Raw genomic sequence first — 18,164 nt, 5'->3', positions numbered from 1 at the left:
CTGATGAACAGATTAAAGATTATTAACCCTTTCTCATTTTTTGTATGTGAAAGTCATCATCAGCTGTAAAGTAATTCAATCAATACTTGATGATTAGTATAGCTGAAGTGTTTTTACTCGTCGCCCCATTAACTTAAATAAGCGTTAGCGTCTTAAATTTCAAGATTTTAGTGTCAATGCCAGAAAACGCGTGAAAAAATGTAGTGACAAGGTTATTTTCAGTGAACAACCCGTTCAACATTCAACTTGATTCTTTCACTTGTCTACCCTTTTTGCTTCACCAGTCATCATCTTGATCAGTAGATAAATAGTTTTCAATTAAACAGCAGCACTCGACAATGGTTGTAATTCAATTGGTATCTTTTGTATTGGCAAAAATGACGCCAACAAGCAATCGACCTGATAATGTAAAAGTAAGTCAACCGATGATTATAATTGTAATTTGTTTTTGTGACTTACACCTCAATTATTGTCATCACCTCTCTTCATATCGGCAACTGTAGCTCTAATAATATACTTGTCAACAATTAACCAACATATAGCTATTAAAAACAATCTAGATGCTACACTCGGTTGAATTCAGAAGATGAGTCAAATACAGAAGTAATTGATTTCACTCTCAAATTGTCTTTATAGTCTGATTGTAAATTATTTGTTGATTGATTAACTTGTTGGTCAGATAATTTATTGCTTCCAAATCCATGAATTTATTGGTTTTATCGGTTTAAAATCCTTATTTGATAATTGAACAAAAGTATCTCATGCTAGGAGTAAATTGTTGGCTCGTTGATGAAGTGGAAATGTCAGAAATTTATCGTAAAAAATGCACCATAAACAATTTAAATATTAATTATGAAGTAATTTTTCATATTAAAATAATAAATGAGAATTATTTTGAGGTTTTTTCGGTGAAAATATTGTTTTGCAAAAAAATGTTTAATGAACAAAAAAGTCAAAAAAGTGTTGGTGGATCTTTGCAATAATCAGTTTGTATCATTTGTTAATAGATGGTGGTCATTGTTATATTTTTTAACAATAGCTTTTCATCTTATGATTTTTTAGTGATTTATTTTTAATGTTATTTATGAAAACAAATGTGATTATTGTTATAAATTTAATTATTATATTAATATGGTTATAAGATCTTTTCTTTTGGTGGATAATTGATTTTGGAGGGACAATTATTTTGGCCGAAAACTTGCTTCAAACGGCTTGCTTGAAGGAGACATGAATTCATTTATGAACGTCATTGGAATACAACGTTTTTTTGTTTCAACCAAAGAATCTGGATTAACAAAAAGAGAAGATAAATAATGAGATGAGAATGTGTTTCCTCAAAATTATTATGGAATGATAGTTTTCTCTGACAATCATGTGTGTGGATTGTCAACTATCTTGAAATGGTAAAATGAAAAATTCTTCCGTGTATTGTACAATTGAAAATTTCCATTCGGTAAGTTGAACATATTGTAACTATAACAATATGACAATATTTTCATGCTTATTTCATTTTGATTGTTTTCATGGTTTTATTGAATTTTTAAGAAATAACTGTTTGTCAATGAGTTGATTTGTGTGTAAAATTCCACTAATTTGGTCTGGTTATTTCTTTTATTCTCTATTTTGATTGTTTATTTATAAATACATTAGGAAGTAAGGCAAAACAGACGAAAAGGATTATGACCTGCAGTTTTACATTAACGTTTAAAAAGCGTGTATATTATCAATCAAACTTACGGGAATGAAGATGAACTTGGGTATGATGAGGAACCATAACCTAATGTTGAACCTCCATAAGATGAACCATAAGAAGAGTATGGAGTACCATAAGACGAGTATGGTGATGAATAACTTGATGATGCATATGGGCTGGAAGAGTATGGGCTTGATGAATATGGGCTTGATGAGTATGGGCTTGATGAGTATGGACTTTGAGCGGCAGCAGCGTAAGGGCTGGAGGCAGCAGCATAAGGACTTGATGAGGCTACACTTGAGTATGGACTGGAAGCAGCATACGGACTTGAAGCGTATGGGCTCATTCCTGAGGCTGGTGCGTAACTTGGTGAAATATAAGCTGGGCTAGCGTAGCTTCCAAAACCAGAATAGGCTGAAGGATAACCAGGATAACCATATCCAGATGGTGCACCGGCTGAGGCACCAGGGAAACCAGGGAAGGCTGGAATTGGTACTGGCACTGGGATGAAGGGACCTGGTGATGCATTGGAAGAAGTGCTGTTGGCTGCATTAACGGCAAGACATAATCCACAGACCAAAAGGCTGACAATGAAACTGGATTTGTTGAACATTTTGAAATAATGAGGAATTTTAAAAAAGGCTTAAATTGAAATAATATAGCTAAAAAGGTTTAAAAAGCTCGACTCGAGCAAAGGTAATAATCCAAAATATGAGGTAAGTTTTGTTCACTTGATTTTTTGTTGCACTAATCCAAACAATACTTGAACTATTGTGACAATTCGATGAGCCCGAAATGCGTTTATATACCAAACGAAAGAGTCTCTTGAGTGAGGCAAATTTAGGTGAGAAGAGCGAGTAGAAAGAGGGGAAAAAGATGAGAATGGTTAAGAGTGAAAAAGAGTTAATAGCTATAAGTATATAAACTATGTAAACGCTAGACCAGGCATCACTTTCAGGCCAACGGATGATCTGCTTAACGGGCCATGAACTGTCAAAATATGTTCCAAAACATGTAAACCCCCTTCACCTGCTTGAAACCCCCCAACCATTTTACTCCAACCCTCTTCATTACTTTCTACATCAATATCAATGACACATCTCCGACGAACCGTTTCACATGTCTTAATGTTCGTAAAATTTAAAAAATGCCGCTTTCTCTTTGGCTTTCTTTCTCTCTCATTTAGCCCAATTTTTCCCTTCAATTTTTCTTGCTCGTTTATTATTATTATCGTTCATTATTATTGATAATAATTTGATTCTTTACTCTCTTCTAGGGGCTTGGAGGTGTTTAACACAATCGTAAAGCCATAAAGTGTGTTTAAAGATAAATTGTTATTCACAATTTAAAATCTTTTTGGACGAATCAAGCAGCAAGAAGAAGAAGCAAATGATAAGGTTCATTGAGGGATGCAAGATTATCACCATCATCACCATCGACATATCATCATGGAACAACATCAACACCAATCTGATCATCTTTTACAACATCAGTAAACAGTCAACGTGAGAAAGATGATAAACACGTGCTAAACAAGTTAATCACGATTGAGATGATTTTTGGTGTTTTCGCTTCTTCTGTCAACTATTGATAATTATAAAAGATGACATCTTATAAGGCCACATAGTCAAAAAGATCATTATATGAACATGACGATCAACATTTCTTTTCATCATAATCAACAATTGAATGGTTAATTGAGTTATTTCTTGCACTAATAAAATGCTTATTCAAGCTTGCTTGTTAGATTTTTATATAATTTTATTGTTAAACCCATTAGGCACTTTTATTTCCCAGTAAAATCAAGATTTAACGAAGGAAACAGGTAACTAATAACTCATATTATTTTTATTATATTTCTAATGTTGCATTTTTTCTTGTCTCATTTCTTTTACCTATTTGTTACAAATCAGAATGGAAACCTAAATTCATCTCAATTGTACCATCAACAATTAGGATTGATATCATTGCATTTTTCAACATTGAATGCACCATCAGCCCGATTAAAGTTAAAAATTATGATCAAAACATGAGAATTGGATTGGGATCAATAGATTTTTGATAAGCAAAGAAACCTTTTTTTGTTGGATCATCTTGTTTGTCATGTTAATCGTCGCAATAAGTCTGATAACCCCGTCGAGGTCACAATATATCAATCACTTTGTGTTGCCAAAAACTGGATTATATCAAATCCGTCTCAATGGACATAATTTATAAATGTTAAACAATCAAATCTTAAAGCGTCGATCAACTGGACAAGCTCAAGTTGCTGGAAATGAAAAATGCAAACATCCACAATTTTCAAATGATATAATATAAAGGATTATTTTAGGAAACCAAAGGTTAATTAATTTCGGATGGCATTAATATACAAACGAAAGCCTCATTTCGGATCTCAAGTGTAACCAACAATCTGTACAATTTGATGGTCAGAGCAAAAAGTAATAATAATTTGTTTTTAATCACAATTCCAGAAAGTATAATGTATTTATAAATTTAGTGTACATGTAAAACATGGTAAAATGTTTACTAATAATCAGAGTTGAGTGATTTTGTGCCTTCTCATATCTTCAACAACAATTAAAGGTTCGTTAACCAGTTTTTTTGCCAAAAAAAGGAAAGCAAAGATTGAGTCAATAATAATTTTCCCATCACTTTAACATAACTAATTCAGCTGACCATCGCAATATGATTATACAAATGAAAGTAATCCAGTTTAATTAATGTTTTTGACTAACAACCAGAAACACAAATTCAGATGAGATTGACCAACCATTTAAAATGAATGTAACTTCATCATTTTGTTTACAACCTGAATTTTTAGTCATTGAATATGATCTTAACCATTAAACATCTTCATAATATTGTCAATAATAACCTGCCAAATGAGTTTTGGGACTAAATATAAAATAAATTAATTACCAAATAACCAAATCGAAATGCAAATATAAGGTAAATTTTTAGGCCTTGAAGATTGATCTAAAAGCTGATCTTAAGTATCAGTCTCTAAACATGCAAATGATTACAATTCAAGATAATTTCAATGTAATGAGATTTACCTTGGCCAATAGTCAACATTAATCAATAGATCTATTGATCAACCTTTATAATGATTTACCACTAAAAGATGAGTTGAAAGTTAAACGTATTGACACTGAAATTAAAATTTGACAGTTGATTTTAAATTGATTGAATTTATGATCGAGTCAATTTACAAGCAATTTGTCTAATTGTGATAAAAATCAAATTTGGAGGTCAAAACCAATAAACATTTACAAAATTATCAATTGACAATCACCTTTTTAACCTGGCTTATGAAGATGATGTAAAGATTCAATCTTCAAAGCTTTCCCATTGAAAACAGGAACCTCAATTGAAACATTGCAGCCTTGATACAATTTAAAGACTTGAAATGATTGATATTTTTATTTCAAATTAAATCTGGTAAATCATATTAATAGCAAGAGATGAGAATCGTAAAATAAAGAATCAAAAATATGAGATTAACCTTGATATTTGCAATCAACAATTAGCTTGGATTGTTTGAAGCTGCGAAATGATAATGACTTGACATTTGATTATCATCTAATGATATTGGATCATTTTTTTATTCAAAAAGGCGCATCGGAAACACGATTAATAGTGAGAAATAGCAACAATTGAGTTTAACATTGTTATGAATGTCACAAATCTCATGATAAAAGGTTGATTGTTGATTATGAAGAAACATTTAATGACAGTAAACCACCAAAAGAAGCAGATATTCATCCCTTTCATACAATCATAATAATGAAGTAAGGATTGCAATAATAATGTTGTTCAATGATGAGAGACTTGCCAATATGTGAGAGTTTTACCAAAAAAAAAATAATCAAGTCTCATCGACATAATACTGTTAAATGATCAGCTTTTTTTGTCAACCAATTTTTCATTCACAACAATCAACTAATCTATTAACTGATTTCACGATCTATTGTTGTTGCAATTAACTTGATTCACTCAGTTTTGTTTTTGTTTTTGTGCACAGCTTAATATGTATTTGTTGGTGAAAATTGTTTCATCATTGTAACAGTTATATTTAAGATGATATTATTAATCAGAGCGAAACCCAATTTAAGCCTTATATCATAATTAAACGATGAAATAAGCTTAAACAGATTTCGATGAGCCTCTATTTTTCATCATAATTATCGTTATTACTGGTATTGTTTTCATTTTGCTTCAATACAAATTCATATTGCTATTAGTTTTTCTTGGGTTTATTTGTAAATTTCAAAGTCTATACTTTAAATTTAGTCAACTTGGGCGACTAATTGATGAATTAAGTGATCATTGAACTAATTAGAGCATTTGATTATAGATATTAAGGATAACAAATCTACCATTTTTCACCGCAAAAATTTGGATTCATAAAACTGCTTCTTTACTAACCTATGAGACAAAAATATGAGACAAAATGTTTGATCGTTTATAACTTGACTATCAGTGATTTTTTAGATTGAATGCCATTTGACTGAACAATAATCAATGATATCCGATAATAAAAAATCAAGAACATTCTGAGTCCATATCTTAAGCGTCTTACAAAATAATCCGAATCAAAATTCATGATTTGGTTTTTGATTCGTGAGATCTTGCGCTGGCTTTGTCTGTTCACCATTGATTGTTATCTGTGGGTTTGTTTGTTGATTTAGAGGCAAGTTGATCGTAAAGATTGGATAGTTTTTTGTTAAGATTCAATGTTATAATGGCAATTTGATGACGAAAAATTAGTAATTAAGTATTACGAGTGATGTTTTCGCATCAATAAACAATCAGTTCAAGTGTATAAGTGTAAATACACAAATTATCTTGAGTTCAGTCTCAGATAATAGTATTTTTGTGAGTTCTGAATAGAAATTAAACTCTAATTGAAAATGGCATCAACTCTAGTTGGTGATTATTCAATTTAACAATGCTTCATATCCTTGGAGATCAGGGAATTTCTTGTTCATCAGTATTGACTGATTAGGTAAATTATTGATAATTGACTGCAAGGAATTTTTTTCATTTAATTTTGTTAGTTGATTTTTTTGGTTAATTTAATTGTTTGTTATAATCATTAAGAAATTAATGTTTTACATGTTGTCAAAATCGCGCTAGTTTTTATAAGTCACTCCCACCACCAGCTGATTTTGTCTAAACAATGTTAACCAATGTTTTAAAAATACTACTAGCTTCAATTGATCTAATTTCTTTGACTAATTTGTTTGTTTGCTTTTAATAATTGTAAATTTTACTGGAAATTGTGATTAATCTGGATTAATCTTAAATGCTTATGTTGAATTTTGACCGTATCAACTCACTGTTTTTGCTATTTATCGGATATCTACCGAATCTTTCTTGATTTCATAGTCAAAGATTATTTTACAGTTTATGAACCTTATATTATTGTGAAATTGTTTCTAGATTATCAGTAAACTTGATCTATCGGTACCATGTCAGATATTGATCCAACAGATGATTGGGATCCAGAAAGATCACCAGGAAATATTGGTGGAGATGAACAATCAATTGTAAGTTTCTAACTTAAATAGTTTTGGTTTTTGTAATCTTACTTTTCATCTCTGTATCAATAAATCTAGGAATCAGAACCCAGATTGAAGATTGAAAGAATTGGAAATCATGTTAATAATATTCTACAAAAGGATTCAATCAGTTGTGTAGCTGTGCATTGGAAGGTATTTACTCTATTTCTTCAATGATTTACTGATTACATATTGACTATAATTTATTTAAAGTATATAGCAATCGGAACCCGTCTTGGAAAGGTTCATATCGTCGACTTGCAGGGTAATTGTGTCCATGAACGCCTCTCTCAACTTTCCCTGGTAAGTCAATCCACTTTTGAAATCGCATTCAATAATTTACATTTTTGGTTGTTTTATATTTCCCAGCATACCACGGCCGTCAATTGTATAAGCATTGAAAACAAAGGAGAATATATCGTTTCTTGTTCTGTCAGCAAGGTATAATTTGATACTTTAACTTGATTGATTTCAATTCTAATTAAACTTTGTCTTAAAAATAGGCAGCAATTTTTGGTTTATGTTCCAATGATTGCAACAACGTTTTTAATTTTGATAGACCTGTCCATTGTGTTGCTATTGATCCGAACTTTTGTCGTCCTGGTACCAATCGACGTATTGTCACCGGAGATGAGCGAGTTGTTCTTCACGAGAAAACGTTTCTATCGCGTTACAAATCAACTTTACTCTACGAAGGCTATGGTCAGATCCGTTCAGTCAAGTGGCGTTGTAATCTAATTGCTTTTGCCAGTGATAATGGTATTCGTATCTATGATATGGACGAAAGAGTGGTTATTTGTTTTATTGCTCGGGAAGCAGAGCCAAGTCTAAATTCCGAATTTCATCAAAGTTATCTTTGCTGGAAAAATGATAATGAATTTATCATAGGGTGTGCCAACTCAATTAAATTGTGCCAAGTTGCCCGAAGATCTTTCCGTTCAGCTGATGCTGATAAACTTCCTACAAAACAAGTTATCATACCTTCAATGTGCACCATTAAATCTTCCATTTATGGAATAGCACCTTTAGAAAATGCTATAGTTGTTCTTACCACTACGCCAGCTATTTCTTCTCCTGAAACTCCTTCTTCTCCTGTTACTCCGTCTTCCCAAGAAGCTCAAGAGGTTCACGAAGTCCAAGAAGTTGCTTCTTCCGAAGAACCTGAAAAAATTAAGGTTCACCATCCATCACTAATTATAATAGAACCTACTCAGGACGAATGTGATGTGATTTCCAATGATGCTTTATTTCCAAGAGGCTACAAAAGTTACAAAAGCAACGATTATTCTTTGGAATATCTCCTTGAAGATGGAATATATTTTGTTTTTTGTCCCAAAGATCTAATCATTGCCAAGCCAAAAGAGGATGATGAACGAATAAGTTGGCTAATTGATCATCATTTTTTCGACCAAGCTTTGAACCTTGTTAAAAAGGGTAAAAATATTCGCCTTCATAGCATACTATCAGTTGGTAAAGCTTATATATCTTATCTTCTTAATCAAAAGACCGATGAAGCCTTTAAAAAAGCCGGAGAATTGTGTCCCTCCATTCTTGGTAATTCAGTTGAAGCTTGGAAAGATCAAATTCGACAATTTACTGAGTGCGGAAATTTAGCAGCCCTGGCGCCTTTTTTACCAATCGAAGATCCAATCACCTTAGATGCCTATACTTATGAAACAGTCTTAAGAGATTTCTTGGAAAAAGATGCGAGTGGTTTTCTACATTTAATCGAAACTTGGCCTTCCTCAAAATATAACGTTCAAAGAATGACCAGAGGTTTACTCCAAGCTTATGGCAAGGATCCTGGAAACAAAAAATTATCCCAAGCATTAGCTTTATTATACATTTATGACGGTAAACACGAACAAGCAGTTTCCATTTACCTAGAAATTGGTGAAGGCGACAAAGTTTTTGAATTGATTCGAGATTATCAATTGAATCAATTACTTCTTGAAAAGTTGGAAGATCTCATGGTAGTTAATCCAAGTGGAACATCTAAACTACTATTGGAACAAAGAGAAACTATTCCTGTTGATTTTGTTGTTGAAAAGTTGAAAAATCGACATGACCTTTTGTGGTCTTACCTTGATAAAGTGGTTCAACAAGATGGTGATCTTTGTGCAGTACATCATGACCTTCTCATTTCGCTTTATGCACAGTTCACCTCTGATCGATTGTTACCATTTTTACAAAGTTCAAATCACTTTTCTTTAGAAAAAGCACTCAAAGTTTGTGAGAAGTACAATCTTATTCCCGAAACAGTTTATCTTCTCAGTCGAATGGGAAATTCAAAAGAAGCCTTACATTATATTATAAATAAAATGTCTAATATCAATTATGCTATTGAATTTTGTTTAAAACATTCTGACAATGATCTTTGGGAAGATTTAATCACATACTCTCTTGACAAACCTGAATTTGTTGCTGTTTTACTATCAACTGTTGGTACTCATATTCCTGATCCAGTTGCCTTTATAAGTCGAATTCCCAATCAAATGGAAATTCAAGGATTGAAAGATGCTCTACTCAAAATATTGCGTGATTATCGACTTCACATTGCTGAAGAAGAAACTCGAAAGCAAGTTCTAGTCACTGATTGTTATAAATTATTGGAAAAGTTAAATTCTCTTCAAAAGCGAGGAATACTGATGTCTGATGAAAAAACTTGCAATAGATGCTCAACGCGTGTTCTCAAAAGAGGTAAAGTGATTCAAAATCGACCCTTTCAAACAAAAATTGATACCATTTCTGGCTTGTATTAGTCTAATTTAATAATCGAATGTTTTTTGTTATATTTTCAGATCTTTCCCGTGCATCAAACCTAATTATTTTCAATTGCCAACATATTTTTCACGAGGAATGTTTACCAATATCTGAAGATGTAAGGATTAGTATAACACTAATTAATAATCTTATTTTCACCTCTTCAATTAGATTGAAACACGAAAGGTTAGATTGAATTTATTTAGGCTTCTTTATCATTTTAGTTCATACAAAATTACAATCTTGATGATTATGATCCTTGAGGTATTACATTCCAAAGGGATTCAAGAGTATAACCGTCTTTAATTTTTTCAATTGCCAATCCTAATTGAGGACAGAAGATTGGTTCAGCATCTTTAGCAATTACTTGCGAATCATCTTCCAAGTAAGAAGCAATCACATCAGGATTCAATTCATTACCTTCATCTATATAATCTGTATTAATCAAATCATCTTCCAATTTGGAATCACTCGAGGAACTGCTGCCCCTTCCTCCATCAAAGCTTGATAAACCCATCTCCATGGCAAGAAAAGTTTCAACACCATAATTTGGATTAGTTACATGAACATTGTACAAATTGCATAGTTCATTATAAACTGAGATAAGTCTTTGGAGTGGATCAATTCGAAAGCCAAGAACATATCCTCCTGAACTGTCACTAGATTCAATAACCAAGGCAGGACCAAATTTGGATTCACGGACTCTTATGGATGAAACTTGAATGTATGGCAGCGACAAATTGAATAATTCATTGACATTTGCATGCCAAACGATCCGTAAATTGGTTACATGCATTGTACCAAGATTTCCCTGATCAGACGAAAGATTCCAAACTCCTTGAAATTTATTGTAAATCTGTTCAGATGACAATATTTTGAGCTGTTTACCTTGAGCCGTGAAAATAGCTGACCTAAGTTTCAAATCACGAAATAATTTTGTACACAAATACGCTTTACAAACACGACTCACTGTCATCGTTATTTCTGATCCAATGTTACAAAATCGTGGATTCATTCCAGTTGTAGTATCATTTGAAGATTCACTTACTGCTGAATCAGGTTTACTAAATATTAAACTTGCCGATGGACCTGGATCGACTCCAACTGATTCTTTATCTTCCAATGGTGTAAACACAAATTCATATCTGGTCCCATTGATTTTAGCCATAATATGAAGAGCTGTATACCGTCCTCGTAATTTATTGTGCAAATTACGGCTTGTTATGGATATAACGCAATTTAATCCGATGGTCAAATTAATCCTTGGTTTGGACTTGGATTGCCAAATGATTCGCAAATTTGTAATAGTCAATCGACCCTCATCACCTGCATTACCTTTTGTATCTTCAATTCGATCATAACGATACAAATTTTTCTCACCTTTGCGTAGACTCAATTCCTTGGCTGTAGCATCAAAACGTAAATCACGATCTTGCCAAAGAGGATCAAATTTATATAGCTCAATCGGCTTTGAACTGGCCATAATTTATCCAACAATTTTTATAATTAGTCAGAAAAATGAAATGAATCGAAGTTGAATCTTGAAACTAGATCTTGAATTTGATACTTAATCTATTGTTTTTATTTCGTTTGTTTTTGGTAACCATCCTTAGTTACTCATCTGTGAGCCTCACAGCTTGTCATCTTGTTGTTCCTTAAGTTTATTTTGTTTTGAATTCATGATATCTGTTTACTCTGATTGTGTTAAATGTGCTATTCTAATTTCTAACTTCTAATTTAATTCTATTTTTCTACTTCAAATAGAAAATTTTCTGCAGTATTTGTACAACTAATCAAACAATGGATGGAAACACGTCTACTCAACCGTACAGGAAAGTTCAATAATATTTTGCGACTCTGATGTAAATTGGCTTTTTAAAAACTAAACAATAGATCCTGATTCATTATCATCTTCAATTGATTCAAAATCTTGTTTTTAGTTGAGATATATTTTCACAGAATTTTCGTGATCAAGATTAAGTCAAATCTCCTTTTTATATCAACTTATATTCAACTGTAATGTAACCAACAAAGATATTTTTGTATGAATCGAATTGAATATTATTCTGAACGTTTTTCTTATTCATAATTACTCGTTGCTAATTTAATATTTGTATGTCATTATATTTATTGTACCAAATGATACAATAAAATAATTCTATTATTCTATAATTCTATATTCTATGTAACATTCAAACATTAAGTGTTTAAATTGAGAAAGAGAAATGGTCAAAACTATTCTCCTCTTTCTTTATTCTGTCTATTTCCCTGACTTGAAAAATACATTTCTTATTCTTAACAATGGTCAGAAGGGCAAAACTAACTCTTTATTTTAACTAAAGGATTATTGAGGGGAGTTGAAATTAAGACTCCAAAGTGGTAACTTGAAAATGACTGGAACTAGTGCTTGGACCTAGTGCTTATTTAATTATTGTAACTAAATTTTAGTTAATTCAATGGGAATATTGTCCGCTAAATGATTATTATTAATAAATACTATTAAATGGTCCTAAAATGTCACATCTATTACAGTATTTTATTGTTTTGACCAAAATTAAACCTTTATGAAGATTAGTTAAAACTACATTTTCGTCATTTGACTTTTAATTGCAAACAATCGATTCTAACAGTAATATTAGTTTCAACATTGAAAACAGAAAATTTATTTTATTTTTTCACAACCTTTGAGTATTTCGTTTAGCTTTGTTGATCGAAATATTATCACCAAAATTTCTTTTATCCATTGATTAATATGTTTACTTGAAATGACTTGAAATTATCTGGTAGCCAGGTAATTCGGGAATTCGGTTCCCATTTTTGAACGGCATCAGGTCACAACCATTAAGTTTAAATTGATAATCCATTGAATTGGTTTTAGTTAAATTTTTATCCTTCTATGAAATATTTTGTTTCTCTTATGATTAGCTCTTAATTTACGTAACATGGCCATAGTCTTTGGTTGGTTTGAGCCCTTAAAAATATTATTTAAAGTTTGGAAACTTGGGTAGTTAAATCTTGTTCAGGTCCTGATATTGGTGATGGTCTTTCTACGAGTCTTTTATAACTATCTCGTCGAATCGATGGTCTATCATCATTGAATGAACTAAACTTATCTTCCAATCCAGGCCTAGCAACTAGTTTACCTGTTCCTCCATAGCTTTTTGCTTTTGTTTCTTCCTCTTCATAATCAGTTGAAAGTCCTGGATTGATTCGACCATTAGCTTCTGATAGTTGGTACTTTTTTGCAATTGATAAATTGAGAACTGATAATTCACCTTCTTGGGGTTCACCAACAACCACAGCATCTTCAGGTATGTTGATCACACAATGAAAAAAGTCATACTTAGCAGGTAGAATATTTTTCTCGAATAGATGTTTGGTCAAGGTGGAGACACCCAATAAAGTACCAAAAGATGTTAGCATGGCAAAAGTACGAAATGGGAAGAGTTGACCATCACTTTCCGAGTAAAAGGGATATTTAATTAGTGGAGGAATACCGATAGTTTTTTCACCGCCAAGAGCACGAAGCAGGAACCCAAGAATATACGCTGCTAAGGACCCATAAGTGTTGCAGTGACGTTTAAAATAAACAACGCAAACTAATTGAGGAAATAGAACAACGTAAACAATATCTGATGAAAGGTACCAAAGACCATAAATTGATTTGACATAGAGTGCCATAGTTGTGGCAATGGCACCAACAACAATTATTGAAACTCTCATAACCCAAACTACTTCGTGTTCAGATGCCTATCGGAAAATGAAAAAATGATTACAAAATTAATTTAAGGTGGTTAGTGTAGGAAAATGAATAAAAATTTACTTACATTTGATCTGATCATAAGTTTATAAACATTTCGGGCAAACATTGATGATGCACTGAGAAGAGATGAATCGGAAGAAGACATAACTGCTGCACTTACAGCTCCAAGGCCAACAAATTGTACAAACGGCGGAGTTAAATATTGCAACACCATTGGTAAAACTAATGAAGTATGGGAATCGTCCAAAGGACGCTTAAAATCTGTCTCTTCCCATACTATTAAATGGACAAGATAAAAAAAACGAAATAAAAACATCAGATAATTGACGAAAAAATAAAAAATAATCAAAAAGATGACAATAATATACAATATAACGATATAAATAATATTAGGTCATCCAAAACAAAATGATCGGACTTTGAGGCGCTATAACTTACTAACCACTTGACGTATGCGCTGACATAATGCATTTTTTCAAAGCTTATTTGTCACTCTATCTAACCATGTCATTAAATTTTGGCTAGTCACGATCGACTTCGAACAAATTAAGAAAAATCGAATTTCGAAGCCCTAAATGTTCGAAATCGTGATTTTTCCTGTATTTTCGAAATGTAGCGCTGGTTTTGTACACTCGAAGTTTATAAAATTGTTAGGCAGTGGTAGCGCCTCTGAATCGACTGGGAAGTTTTGGGTTTCCGCTCTAAATGAAGGAAAAAATATCGCTAAAAAGACTAAGAGTGTAATCGCAGAGATCGCAAGCTTCGAGCACGAAGAATCAGCTTAGTCAATAAATTTTTCGAGCAGTCGAAGCCCAGAAGCATAAAGTATCTTGCGAGCACGACGAAAATCCTGTAATAATTGATTTATCTGAATTTTAGACAATTTTGAATCGAGCGGTAAATGACCTCAACGGGAGTGACCGCGTGAATGTAGTCTAAAAGTCGCGCTAGAGATAGTAACGGATTGTCCATAGTGAACACATACATATTTAGTGTACGAAATTTCATTTAAATCGACTCATTAATAAAGAAAATCAAAATATTACGAAGCCGATCATTTTGTTTTGGATGACCTAATAATAGCAACAATTCGATAACAGCTAAAAGCATAATTTTTCTCGGACAATTTTACAATGATTTCACTCGACCTGAACCAGTTTCCTAAATGAGAGACAATGGTCTCCAGTAAGCAAGAAATGTTACTTTCAACTAGTCTTAACCTGCAATACAAACAATGATTAAAGTCCAACTTAAAACCTTTTTTGCGCTAGCTTCATCAGCTCTGAGATGAATTACTCGCTAAAACATGCTTTTTATCAATTTAAGTGAATTTAATTGAGTCAAAAACAAGATCCTAACATGAATGATATCAAATGATGAAATGACAAAAAAAATCTGAAAAGAAAATTTTGTTTAATTTTGGTTTTTCCATGCAAACATGGAAGTAATAGCTAATTTTTACTGTGGCAAAGTTTGACTTATAATATTTACATGCTCATTTATTGATTGTAATTAAGTTCAAGACGATTGTCTTACTTTTTTGTCTTCAAGAAGGTGCAATTAGCAAAAGAAAAAGCATTAACTTGGACCATGAAACATTGTTTGTTTTGCAGATTAGGATCAACCCAAAATTTTCCCCAGACTATGAAAACTATTGAAAAAATTGTCTAAATAAAGTCATCCACTTATTAGTGTGACTAGTAATTTACCTGTAACTCTTGCAACTGCACCAATTATCATTGAAGGAATGGCCATAACAATGCAACCAAAAGCTGCTACATATGAAAGCATTTTTGCCTTGAAAGCGGACCTCGAGGAAAGAACTCGTTGGAAGTAAACTTGCCAAGGAACACCGCCCAGTATTAAGAGAAGAGCATAATCAAGATATCGACCAAATTGTCTGGCTGGAAGGTCACCAAACCAATCATGGATTTCAGGGGAAAAACTTTTCACTGCAGGATGATTAAGGCTAAAGGGAATACACAACCAGAGTCCAATAAAAATACAGAAAAGCTGGATAACGTCAGTATAAGCGACAGAATAGAGGCCACCAAAAAGTGTATAAATGATTGCAATGATAGCTGATAAAATTATTGATGTGTCGTTGTCCATGTCAATGATAACAGAAACAGTGGCCCCGAGTGCAGCTAAAATAGCCGCTGACCAGAATATTTCACCACAAAGTGCGGGTAAAAACAAAAGGCCACCCATTCGTCCTCCAAGAATCTCTTGAAAAGGATCCAACATGGTTACATATCCTTGTTCCCGCATTTTGGTTGCAAAAAAAAATCCTCCTGTTAAAAGGCAAAAAGCAATTAGACATCTTTTTTAAATTAAAGTCAAATAATTTAAATTTAATTAAATACATTAATACTAATGTATTAATGTATACAACAAATTAAAATGGACACAAACCAACAACCAAACTCATGGCATAACCAAAAGGAGCTTGACACCAGATTAATCCACTAGTGTAAATTACTTCAGCTGTTCCATTGATATAACCGCCTCCAACCCAAGTTGCTGAGCATTGAAAAGTAAAAATATAAAATATTAAAATATTAAATGGAAATAAAAGATAGACGATCGTTGAAAACAATAGAGAAATCAATATACAGAGAATTTTTTCTCTCAATATTAAAGTATAATGAAACAAATGTAAAAAGGTCAGAAGTCAAAGTAGACAGTAGATCAGAAGGAGCAATGTGAATGCAAAATGTACATAAAGTGTTATAACTATGGTCCATTAACTTTAATAAAATGCAGAGCAACACAATTTGCATTGATCAATTTACTAACATTAAGATGTTCCCCTGTTTATATTTGTGGTTATCATTATCGAAGACTATAAATAAGATTTATATCCACTATCTATCCTGTGAAGTAAGAATCTGTAAGAATTCATTCTGTATTATTAGCTAAATGATGAGGAAAGAGTCTCTTTTATGCGCAAGTAATGAACAAATTGCCATAATAATGCTAAATGATAAAATAGAGATGGAAAGATCAACAACTAATCGATAATCTCGTTACATGAATATATTTAGATTTTGAAATTATTAAAAAGAGTGATAAATGATAAAAACTGCCGAGTGATATTGATGGTAAAAACTAATTGATCGTTTTGTTGGGTTAATGAAACGCAAAGAGTTAAAAATGTTGAAAAGAGGGAAATTGAAATGTAAATTTACCTGTCATGGTGAATATACCAACAAACAAGCCAATATTTCGACCGGCCAACATAACCTCTTCAGTTTCCAGTTCATTGTTGTCAGATTTTTTCTTTCTTCCAGCCCAAATGCCAACAATCAAGATAATTATGTAAAATATCACAACTGAAAAAACTCCAGCTATGTTAACTGCCATTTGTAGACTTGAAGTTGCTTTATAATGATATGAAAACTTGTGGGATGAATTATTTAATCAATTTGGATTAGTAAAGCCTTTAGGACAGGTATATAATGAACAAGATTAAAACCACTCTTATGATTATTTGATGGACAATACTTGAATTATTATTAAATGGGCTTAAGTGTTTTTTTGTGATCACTTTGGAAGAAACGTTCTTTGATTGAAAAAAAACAGGAATAAATCAGGATTTGGCCTTTTTTACTTGCGTTTGTTGACTTTTTGGCTGACAATGATTAACTGTAATAGTGAGAGGTTAAGGAGGAGAGTCAATCTCTGATTCCGGTCAACAGAGATGTTGGCTTTGCTTGTTTACGATGGGAGATGTAAATAATCCATGTATATTACCAATTCATTGTTCTGGTTATCAGGTTGGAAGGGTTTATCTATTATATGAATACAAGTAAACAGAAATGGATTCAGTGATTGAAGCAAAATATATTCACAATTTGGAGGGATTGTTATGGACAGTTGAACAAGTGACCAAGGATGGTGAATAACTATCAAAGTTGAAGCTAATGGTTAAATTGTATACAAGAAATGATGAATAAGTCACTTTAGCTTTCACAGATAATAGAAAGATGAAAAATGATTACTATTTTGATTTGTAAACAAAATATTGCTGTAAAATATTTTACTGGAAGAAATTGGTAAACACAAAGTTGAAATAAAATAGGACGATATTGGACTAATTTTACAGATATAATTGATGTAAAGGTAAATTCAAGATCAACTAACAATGGTGATAATCCTTAAACGTGCTAATTCAAATTGTAATGTTGAAAAAATTAACATTGAACGAAACTTACCTTTAGGAATGAGTTTTGTAGTTGGAGAAGAAATCAAAACAAAACAAATGATTCGTTTGGAGGAAAATAAAACGAAACCTTTTCAACTCCGCGAAGCTAAAGGTTATATCGATGTTCGATAGATTCATAATGAAAGTAAAAAGTTTGGATGAATACAAAAA

At 32.1% G+C, this 18,164-nt stretch overlaps 4 protein-coding genes and 1 long non-coding RNA gene across 6 annotated transcripts; 2 read left to right on the top strand and 3 right to left on the bottom strand.

Annotated features, from left to right (window-relative positions):
• Nucleotides 1-917: 917 nt before the first annotated feature.
• LOC107369558 (uncharacterized) lies at nucleotides 918-2,457 on the bottom strand. Its single transcript, XM_015937521.3, has 2 exons — nucleotides 1,738-2,457; nucleotides 918-1,285 (listed from the first exon to the last, which is right to left on the bottom strand). The coding sequence occupies exons 1-2, from the start codon at nucleotides 2,304-2,306 to the stop codon at nucleotides 1,273-1,275; spliced, it is 582 nt and encodes a 193-aa protein (XP_015793007.1). The 5' UTR covers nucleotides 2,307-2,457; the 3' UTR covers nucleotides 918-1,272.
• Nucleotides 1,279-4,309, top strand: LOC107369559 (uncharacterized). Its single transcript, XR_016199741.1, has 5 exons — nucleotides 1,279-1,453; nucleotides 1,651-2,409; nucleotides 2,970-3,385; nucleotides 3,474-3,518; nucleotides 3,607-4,309. It is a non-coding gene; the product is annotated as an uncharacterized LOC107369559 (long non-coding RNA).
• A 2,269-nt stretch (nucleotides 4,310-6,578) lies between these two features.
• Nucleotides 6,579-12,195, top strand: lt (vacuolar protein sorting-associated protein light). The gene is made up of 7 exons (XM_015937460.3): nucleotides 6,579-7,248; nucleotides 7,318-7,413; nucleotides 7,474-7,563; nucleotides 7,630-7,701; nucleotides 7,764-9,960; nucleotides 10,062-10,141; nucleotides 11,788-12,195. Exons 1-7 carry the CDS (start codon nucleotides 7,171-7,173, stop codon nucleotides 11,866-11,868), a joined length of 2,694 nt encoding a protein of 897 aa, XP_015792946.1. The 5' UTR covers nucleotides 6,579-7,170; the 3' UTR covers nucleotides 11,869-12,195.
• Nucleotides 10,206-11,682, bottom strand: BBS5 (Bardet-Biedl syndrome 5 protein). The gene has a single exon (XM_015937461.3). It carries the CDS (start codon nucleotides 11,504-11,506, stop codon nucleotides 10,274-10,276), a length of 1,233 nt encoding a protein of 410 aa, XP_015792947.1. The 5' UTR covers nucleotides 11,507-11,682; the 3' UTR covers nucleotides 10,206-10,273.
• A 345-nt stretch (nucleotides 12,196-12,540) lies between the features above and the next one.
• Nucleotides 12,541-18,123, bottom strand: LOC107369501 (high-affinity choline transporter 1). 2 transcript variants are annotated; one of them, XM_025162326.2, is made up of 6 exons: nucleotides 18,004-18,123; nucleotides 16,978-17,580; nucleotides 16,153-16,309; nucleotides 15,496-16,080; nucleotides 13,851-14,062; nucleotides 12,541-13,773 (listed from the first exon to the last, which is right to left on the bottom strand). In XM_025162326.2, the coding sequence occupies exons 4-6, from the start codon at nucleotides 16,055-16,057 to the stop codon at nucleotides 13,009-13,011; spliced, it is 1,539 nt and encodes a 512-aa protein (XP_025018094.2). In that variant the 5' UTR covers nucleotides 16,058-16,080; nucleotides 16,153-16,309; nucleotides 16,978-17,580; nucleotides 18,004-18,123; the 3' UTR covers nucleotides 12,541-13,008. The 2 variants fall into 2 exon arrangements, with proteins under 2 accessions (XP_025018094.2, XP_015792948.2); XM_015937462.3 differs by having other exon boundaries at nucleotides 16,202-16,309.
• Between the last annotated feature and the right edge of the window lie 41 nt (nucleotides 18,124-18,164).

Source organism: Tetranychus urticae, chromosome 3, assembly GCF_039701765.1.
Source record: "Tetranychus urticae isolate SD_2017Ah chromosome 3, NJAU_TeUrti_SD_1.0, whole genome shotgun sequence".
Lineage (NCBI taxonomy): Eukaryota > Metazoa > Arthropoda > Arachnida > Trombidiformes > Tetranychidae > Tetranychus > Tetranychus urticae.
This window is presented reverse-complemented; position numbering and strand designations above follow the sequence as displayed.

Excerpts from the sequence above, each read along its gene's own strand:
- LOC107369558 (XM_015937521.3), bottom strand. The coding sequence starts at position 2,306 with ATGTTCAACAAATCCAGTTTCATTGTCAGCCTTTTGGTCTGTGGATTA.
- lt (XM_015937460.3), top strand. The coding sequence starts at position 7,171 with ATGTCAGATATTGATCCAACAGATGATTGGGATCCAGAAAGATCACCA. Across the intron at positions 7,249-7,317 it reads GTGGAGATGAACAATCAATT|GAATCAGAACCCAGATTGAA; the intron begins GTAAGTTTCTAA and ends CAATAAATCTAG. Across the intron at positions 7,564-7,629 it reads GCCTCTCTCAACTTTCCCTG|CATACCACGGCCGTCAATTG; the intron begins GTAAGTCAATCC and ends TATATTTCCCAG.
- BBS5 (XM_015937461.3), bottom strand. The coding sequence starts at position 11,506 with ATGGCCAGTTCAAAGCCGATTGAGCTATATAAATTTGATCCTCTTTGG.
- LOC107369501 (XM_015937462.3), bottom strand. The coding sequence starts at position 17,152 with ATGGCAGTTAACATAGCTGGAGTTTTTTCAGTTGTGATATTTTACATA. Across the intron at positions 16,310-16,977 it reads TGGTATATTCACCATGACAG|CAACTTGGGTTGGAGGCGGT; the intron begins GTAAATTTACAT and ends TTCAATGCTCAG. Across the intron at positions 13,774-13,850 it reads AACTTATGATCAGATCAAAT|GCATCTGAACACGAAGTAGT; the intron begins GTAAGTAAATTT and ends ATTTTCCGATAG.